At 43.1% G+C, this 8,884-nt stretch overlaps 1 protein-coding gene across 1 annotated transcript; it reads right to left on the bottom strand.

The window, feature by feature from the left end:
• Positions 1-386: 386 nt before the first annotated feature.
• LOC134286362 (uncharacterized protein K02A2.6-like) lies at positions 387-7,700 on the bottom strand. Its single transcript, XM_062847974.1, has 3 exons — positions 6,159-7,700; positions 5,952-6,074; positions 387-559 (listed from the first exon to the last, which is right to left on the bottom strand). Exons 1-3 carry the CDS (start codon positions 7,606-7,608, stop codon positions 387-389), a joined length of 1,746 nt encoding a protein of 581 aa, XP_062703958.1. The 5' UTR covers positions 7,609-7,700.
• Between the last annotated feature and the right edge of the window lie 1,184 nt (positions 7,701-8,884).

The following is an 8,884-nucleotide window of genomic DNA, read 5'->3' as shown; positions in this document are numbered from 1 at the left end:
TCTTCGCACACAATTCAGGACATGGATGTCTGTTCTCTGTGGTTATAACATTTGGAAAAATGATATTTTATTTTCTAAAAGTGTTAAAATATTCCATCTCAATTTTTTTTCTCTTCCCTGCCTAATAAAAATGCAATTATACCAATTTACGACGGTGTGGTCAAAGTAGCAATAAGCTCACTTCCGCTATTCAGGCGTTCGCTCTCAGACTCCCATCCACAGCGCTTACCGGTGGTGTGGGCATAATCGCGCTAACGCAGAAACAGTGTCAAAGGCAGTCCATGTAGGAATGAGTAAAGAGGTTAGAAAACACTGTGTGGATCCATATCCTACGGTTACCACCCGGCACGGTCGGCGGTGGCTACTGGCAGGCTGGAATGCTGCCTTCATTCGATGACATCGTTTATGATACTCGCATCTGGCTGGGCTGATGCTCCTTGCACGGAATTCCCAAAGGCAGCTCCGTCCTCAATCATGCCCAGCCACATCACAACCGTGCGACGCGTGACACGGCTTGGAGTTTGTCTATGGTGGGACCGTCCGTTCGGTTGAATCTGTACTACCGCACATAGGAAGCGGAAAGAGTTTTTGCCATGCGGCGCTGTTAGACCTGCTGTGGCTGCTACTTTAGGGGTCGTGCCTGAACGACCAAGACCGGTGAACAGTGAGTGAGATGATTGGTTAAAAACTATCGCCCTAGACATCCACATAGTTGTTTTTGTTTAGATTTGTTTTTATTTGTTTGACTGTAACCGAACAGGGACGCGATTTAAGAACTTGACTTGGGACAAAGAGTCGAAAGACATTCTGCACATTAGAATTCAAGAATACATACGTGTAATAACGGAAATTTAGGTTCACTTGAATACAGACTTATATGATTGGGCATAAGAGGGTTCAACACACTTCCCAAGTAACAATTCGCTGACCAATTAGTCTCGTGAGAACCGTCATAAAACCGAATACCGTTTATTTCGGTTTTATGATGGTTCTAAGAACCTAGTTTATTTTACTTAAAAATATAACTTGATTTACGTAATTAATACAAAGCACAACAAGAAGCACAAGCATAGCTTTTGAACCGTTTGTAAACTGGCGTTTAATTTTGACCACCAAATAGAGACATAAATTCACAATTTAGGATGGCAAGCCTTCCGTTTATGGAAACGAAGCGAAGAACAGCTTGACGCAAGTCCCCAAGCGGTTTCAACATTCTGCCGGTGCTCATTCTACTACCGAGCCAGCGCATACTGAACCATGGCGAGTGTTGGTCCTGTGTAAGTATGTAGGCTAGCTACTGACACTGGCACTGGATGCCACAGGCTCACAGTCTCTCGTGCCTTATACTAAGGGTGGTGGTTATGTGGGTGACTCTTGTTTTCCTTAGCCTATACCATCATGATCGAATCGTGGAACGGGTCATACGCCGAGGTAGTCCAGCATTTGCTATAGCTATTCGCTTTGTAAGCACCAGGCGTCAAGCGCTCAGAGGCAAGGTTGCGTTCGTTGTTTTTTACTTTGTTGGTCTCACTGGGTCCAGTTTCAGTAGAAGGCATAGGAATAGCCAGAGTATCGTAGGGGTGAGTAAACACTGAACACTTTTTATGTTAAAACTACAAGATGAGAGTACATTTTTATAGAAGATATAATTTTGATAACAGACAAAAGGTTTGAAATATCTTTTATTAGGAATAATATTGTTCAGAAATTACGCTAAACAGTTGTTATGACTGATTCAACCGGAGAAAAAAAAATCAAAAAAAAAATAGAATCTGTGTGTGTGTTTTTTTTTCAGTGTATTATGGCAAATAAGGAGTTGACACAATCCCGAAGCATATCAGTTCAAGCCAGTAGTAATAGAAGCGAGAGACTGCAAGTGTAGTGTGTTCTGTCGAGTTTGGTCTTGCAGAGATGGGTCAAAACGTACAGGTTCGTAACGATCGCCATAACGCCGCACTACTGTGGGATGAGCTTCCCTAGTGAACGCCGGCCGTGCTGTGAAGCTTTAGGCCGGTTTAAATATTTTTTTTTTTCAAAAGCCGTCGTTCGAACATTTTCTGCTAAAGATGAATGAATAAAGATTCAAAATATCGATGTTAATCCTAACCGGTGGTTTTTATAGAATCCCCAAGATCGATATAGCACCAATAAGTACTTCTACTTTCAGTCCCGAGCATGTTGAAGCCTACAGTCGTTGAGTGTTCTCCTATGATACACACCAAGTTTCACTGGGGTACAGCTGTCCAGATTTTACGTTTGAAATGAAAATTCGGATATTGGTACGTTGATTAATCTGACTGTTTATCCATGCATCAAGCACTCGCCTTCTTGATCCGTTCAACTACATATGTTGAACTTGGTGCAGCAATTGACCTTGGCTAACAATATATTGGGGCTTTCAACATTCTCCACTGCTTATACCCCTACTGTAAAGCTGAAACGGTTGACCGTGCTTACATCCAACGATTTGGTCTTGTTGGCGTTGATGATAAGACCTGCCGCCGAGAAGCGATTGGCTACAGAGAGTATGAAATGGCAGTGAAAAGGCACACAACACCTCTTTTCGCAAACTTTCTTTGCCAAAGTGCGCTTTTCCTTATTTTCTCCCGCTACTGTATTGAGTGAATGTTGGTATTAACTGCAGTGGCGAGCCGGGCGAGCCGACTTCCTGAAATGAAATGAACTGAATGTTGGTATTAGTGAGCTCTGGTTGCGCACAATAAGCGGCAACAAAATCAGATCACCGTAGCACCCCCGTGGCGGGGCCCCTTCTTCTCGCTCCGCTACTTCACCTTCTCTTTCGATGTCCTTCGCTGTCGCCTTCCGTTGGGTTGGACGACCGTTCGACGCAGTAATGAGTCGCGACTTACGACGTGGCGCGTGAACTCTGGACTGTACAAAATGGCGTCGACTGGGTAGTTGGCGCCGGATTTGTTTATCCGGTCTACGGAGTGGCGCTTTTGATGGCCGGCGGCTGGGATAAACTCTGGACCTCGGTTGGTTCGCACAGGGTTAAGGCGTACATCCGCCAATCCTCCGGGTAAGCTTGCGCCGGCGGCCGACGCGCATTGGAGCTACAATAGAACATGTGCGACTTTTTTGCAGATAAGCAAATCCAACGCTTTTTGCCCACTGGTCGACAGCTTTGACGGCAGTTTGTAGTTTGCGATGTAGACCTTCTTCATTTTTTTTCTTCGCGCAATGAGGAGGATGTCGTCAGCATACAAAATAATTTCAATTCCATCCGGTAGCACGCGAAAGATGGGTTGCATTGCGACAAGAAAAGTGGTCACCGACAGAACAGCACCTTGCGGCTCCGCCCTTATCACTTCAAAGCGTACATACGGAATCAGATTAGTGAGCAGAGGAGGACCTGAAACTCTACACGGAAAGATCGATGTACACAGCACGCAAAAACGGCTACGTTCAAAAATGTGTTCGGCCTGCACATTTTTAGTAAACATCCATGCCGCACATGACTGTGTTGGAAACACACATTTTTTTAAAATTGCTCGTACGCTCACATGAGCATGTATTTTGCAATAATTTCGACATGACAACCTCACTGGGTTTATAAACCACCTTCAAATACCGAAAAATATTGATATTTTGCAAAAATGTGAGCGTACGAGCAATTTAAAAAAATGTGTGTTTCCAACACAGTTACTGTGCGGCATGGGCGCTACTCAAAAATGAGAGCTTTTATTTTAGAGAGAGAGCAAGGAGTAACTTTCACGCAGCGATCGAAAAGACAAAAGATTTCATGCAAACTTGTGTGAAAATTCACGCAAATTTGTGTAACACCGGATCAGCACATTTTTTGTGCTGATCCAGTCGTACGCAAATATGAGTGAAAAATCCTTTGTCTTTTCGCAAGTTACTCATTCGCTGTGTACTTTCGTTTTAGGGTGTACGGACACTCGCACCTGTATACAATAAGATCAAGATGATACGGTTAGCTTCCGGTGCTTTTGCGACAAGCCCAATAGAAGCGATCATGGCCGAAGCTGGAACCTTACCATTTGAACTCCTAACACTGCAATCAACAGCGCAGGTAGCCATTCGACTTCTGACAAAATCGCGTTACAACAACTCTCTCCCTGTTATCCGACGAGTATCGGATCGCTTAGTCGAAATCACGGAAACAGCACTCCCCTCAGTTGTCCAAATTGTCCGACATAGCGATTATATGGGGCATGCCAGAAAACCATCGATTGTATGGAACGTGAAGGAAACCATTCGAGCCGGGGACCCTCCGGAAAAAGTGCGCCCTGTTGTTCGGCAACTGCTGTCAACACGTTTTCACCACTCAACCGTTTGCTATACGGATGGTTCTAAGTCTAATTACACGGTAGAAGCCGCTTTCTATACAAATGGCTTAGTGGGAACTCGGCAAGGAAATAGCGATCCTTACAGATTTTGCTAGTTGTCTGCAGGCGTTGGAAGCGGGAACATCTAAACATCCGTGGATACAGGAAATTGAACAAATAGCGCGAAACAAATCCATTCGGTTCTGCTGGATTCCGGGACACGCTGGAGTCAACGGAAACACCGAAGCTGACCGATTAGCGAATGAGGCCAGACGACAACATCCCATTGATATCCCAATCCCAGGTGAGGACATCTTGAGAGCGGGGAAGCTAGCGATACGATTCCTCTGGAGTATCCAATGGTATGGACGCAGAGAAGCAAAATTGAGACAAGTTAAGCACGATCCATACAGGCAGGTGGAAGGATCATGGTAGTGCGGCTGACAAACGCGTGCTGACGCGAGTCCGGATTGATTACACGCGACTTACACATATGTTTCTACTGAAGAAAGAACTCCCTCCTTCGTGTGAATGCTGTGGTATACTTCTGGATGTGCAGCACCTGATTTTGCAATGCAGAAAATACGATAATGAACGACGGGAAAACAACATAGACTCAACCAGTTTACGGAGTGGTCTAAACAACGAAGAAACCATTAAAAACATATTGAATTTTTTCCATGATACAGGATTGTACACAAGCTGTGAGAAGAACGATCTAATGTAATGTAATGAATTTGTAAATTGTAAAATATCCCTAGGACCGACACGAATGCACACTAATGTGTAAAGTGTCGAAATTAAATTAACTAACTAACTTCAAGAATTCCTGCCAAAAATTCTTGCTGGCATTTCTCTAGCATCTTGAAATGATATTTCTACAGGTATTGCAAATAGGAGTCTTCTGGAGGACTCCATGCCTGGGGATTCATGGCGGATTTCTAGCTGGAGTTGCTTGATGAATCCTTGCAATAATACTTCAAGCCTCGGATTCCTTGGAGCAGTTTCAACAGAAATTTAAAAAAATCTTAAGAATATTTCTGTCGTGTCCGAAACGAGGGGACTCCATTATCAGGCCTTTTGTCTGGTTCGGGTAGATTCTTCAAAGACGATTTCACTAGGAAATAAAACGCGTTCTTTTCCGTCGAAATATCTCACAAGACTGCTTTATTAATTTTTTTTTGTCTACCTACTACTCGGCGTCTCCATGACAACGCCGTTATTCTCTCTTTCAACTTCATACATGTTTGTTTTTTTTTTTTAATTTATTATTATTCTCTCTTTCGTTCTCTCTTCTGTTCTCTACATTATCTCTTTATTCTACTCTTTACTGAAAAATATTGTATATATATAAAAATGAGTTTGAAGTTCCTTTGAGGCAACAAAACTCAAGAACGGGTGGACCGATCAGCATGAGTCTTGCATGGTTCGATTCGTATTCGTGGTGGCTGTGTTTATATGTACAAAAAGTTACGAAAATCTTTTAAAAAATTATGAAATTTGAGAAAATTCTGATTTTTGATGAACCGGGAAGAAATTTGGCGTGATCGAAATGAAATCAATCTAGAGTGCGTTGCTGCGATAATCTCAACAGTTGTCAAACCACCACAAGATTGGCAAGACTAAGCTTGCCGGGACAGCTAGTATTGTATAAAAACATGTCTTTAAATTTCTGCGGTTTTCGAGTATCCCTCTTCGGTCTCGCTTCGATGGTTTGTCTGTCGGATTCCTCGTTCGTGCTCTGATTAACCACGATCGCATCTTCTGAAAATTAAAGAAAGTTAATACCATTTTCCATTTCTGGAAGTTACAATGTTATCAGAAAAATAACACTGTTAAAGTATCTACCATCGTTGTCGTTTAGATTACCGAAACCTGCAATTCCGTGGTTTGAATTATCATCCATGTGAAAATTGTCGCTGGTCCTGGATTCGTTTCCCATTTCAAACTCTGGTGCTCGTTTCACGTCCTGAATATTGCGTGTATATTCCACTCCGCGTTCGTTCCGAATAACGACTTTTGCTCCTTGCCTCGTAAGAACCGTGAAGCGCTCGTTTGAAAACGTTGGGTCGGTTTTATGTTGTTTGGGTATTACCACGACAACTTTATCACCGGCTCGAATGTTTGAAGGCTTTGCTCCTCTGTGGTTATCAGCGTATCTTTTGGACGACAATTTTGATTCGGCGTCCTTGTCTTCGATTTCATCGCGATCAACAGCTTCTAATTTGTCCGATTCCCACAGGCTAGGAAAATTTCCACGGTATTTCCATCCTACCATCAACTCAAATGGTGTGACTCCGAGTCTTGAATGCGGTTTCAAAGTATTATGTACATGTACGTACGTTTCCAGTGCACCTTTCCAGTTCAGTCCTTCCTCTTTAGCACCGGCAAGAGCCTTTATAATGCCTTGGTTTTGCCTTTCTACTGAACCATTTGACTGAGGGCTGTGAGGGATAGATTTCCTAACGTCTACCCCTTTGTTCTGCCAACACTCCAAGAATTCGTTGCTTTGGAAAGGTGGACCATTGTCGCTCTGCAAAACTAAAGGTAGACCCCACTGGTGGAAGACTTTGTTGAGGGCTGTATTTGTGCTTTTGGCATCCTTACATTTCATTTCTATTACTGTTATGTATCTGGAGTAAGTATCCACTACGATCAAGAATTCTCCCGATCCACAGTTAGGTAACGAAAGAAAATCGATCTGTAAGATCTCCCACGGTCCGTTTGGCAATTGTCGACAAGCTAATGGTACTGGAGGATTACGCTTTGAAATTCTCAGGCAAGTGTTACAATTCTTAACAAAAGTTTCGACTTCGCTGCTCATTCCAGGCCACCAAAAGTATTCCCTCATTATCCTCTTCATTGCCGCACCACCAATGTGACCTTGATGGGCCATTTTTAAAACATCATTCCGAAGAACTTCAGGAAGCACAATTCGATCGTCCTTGAAAACTCTTGAACCTACTGATCTGAGCTCTTTAGAATGTGTTTCATAGCGCCGCAGATTTTCAGGCCATGCTCCTCCTTTCAGTGCGCAACAAACAGCCACAAGTTCTGGATCTGATTCAGAAGCAAGATCGATCTCTTGCCAGGTAACATTCATTGTGCCAGCATCCAGTGCAAAGAGTAAATGCTTCTCATCAAGATCATCGAACGGTTCGTCAATTTGAGTTTTAGCAATCAACCTAGAGAGAGCATCAGCCACATTAAGGTCACCGGGAATTCGTTTTACCTTGAAATCGAACGCTTGAAGACGAAGAGCCCAGCTTTCGGCTCTCGAGATGGCCCTTTTGCCCATCTTAAATCCTTCTCCGTATATAAACTCATTCGCTTCGGAATCTGTACGTACTACAAAGAATTTGCTTGTCAAATAATACGCAAACCGTTCAACGCCCCACACAATCGTTAAAGCCTCCTTTTGGGTCTGCGGGTATTTCCTCCAGGATTGTCTGTTGGGCTTCCCCTAAAAATTCTTGCTGGGAGTGCTCTTGAAGTTTCTTCAAGGACTCCTATATAAATCCTGCCTGTGATTCATCTAAGGAACTTTTAAGAGGTTTCTTCAAGGATTCCACCAGGAATTCCCACCCCGGATTTCTTTACAAAATTTAGCTGGGATTTCTCAAACATTTCCAGCTGAGAATTCTCCTAAACCTATGGCACAAATGTCCCAAATGGAGGATAACGTGCCTCTTAAGCCGGCCTTCTGATACCTGAATAGGAGTTCTCATAGAATTCCTGGAGGATTCCCAGCAAAACTTCGTGGTGGATCCCATCAGAAATTGCTGAATAATTCCAGCAACATTCCTGGAGCAATCCCAGCAAGCATTCATAAAGAAAACTCAACTGCATTTCTAGTAGCCATTACTGGGAAAATTCAGGATCTCTCCAGAAAGTCCTTCACAATTTCTCTGGTGATTGCGTCAGGGATTTCTCTGAGAATCCAATAATTAAGGTGTCATGAAGCATCACTGAGCTATTAAAGAAATCATTGACTATTTGCTTTTCAATGATTGTTTGCCTCGCGTTTTTGAAGTGATAAAAAACTAATAATTCTGCAGCAACGCGTCTGGAAAAGTATCATCGTCGTAATCACTGCGAGTGAGCATATCGGATGAAACTTTTACATACGAATTTTCACTTTCGTGGCTTAGAATTATCACTTCGAAATTTCGAGCCCCATATCCAACATGGCTGCCGATGCTGATGATGCCGCAAAACTCATTAATTACTTAATTCGTATTGGCTGTTTTTTTTTTTCTTTTTATTTAGGGTGATGCCAAAAAATCGAGGTGCTGCAATACTGACCATTTCAACGATTTCGTATTATCGTTGCATAACATGCATATGTGGGCTTCATGGCCGAGCGGTTAGCGGCGTCAGTCGTTCAGGTGTCTTGTAAGCCTCGGAGTGTGGGTTCGATTCCCGCTCCAGTCGGGGAAAACTTTTCGTCAAACGGAAAATTCTCCACTGGGCCACTGGGTGTTGTATGCGTTGTCCGTTGTCGAATGTTAGTAATGTTTAGTCAGTAGAGGCCACAAGGTCGAAGACAGTGTAGTTGTCTTTTAATAACCAAC

The sequence above is a fragment of the Aedes albopictus genome, chromosome 2 (genome assembly GCF_035046485.1).
Source record: "Aedes albopictus strain Foshan chromosome 2, AalbF5, whole genome shotgun sequence".
In the NCBI taxonomy this organism is placed as follows: domain Eukaryota; kingdom Metazoa; phylum Arthropoda; class Insecta; order Diptera; family Culicidae; genus Aedes; species Aedes albopictus.
The sequence above is the reverse complement of the archived record's forward strand: the minus strand, read 5'-3'. Positions and strand labels throughout refer to the sequence as shown.

Coding starts and splice junctions, on each gene's coding strand:
- LOC134286362 (XM_062847974.1), bottom strand. CDS start 7,608: ATGGGCAAAAGGGCCATCTCGAGAGCCGAAAGCTGGGCTCTTCGTCTT. Junction 6,075..6,158: donor TAATCTAAACGACAACGATG/GTAGATACTTTA, acceptor TTTAATTTTCAG/AAGATGCGATCGTGGTTAAT. Junction 560..5,951: donor CATGTTTTTATACAATACTA/GCTGTCCCGGCA, acceptor TATGTGCGGTAG/TACAGATTCAACCGAACGGA.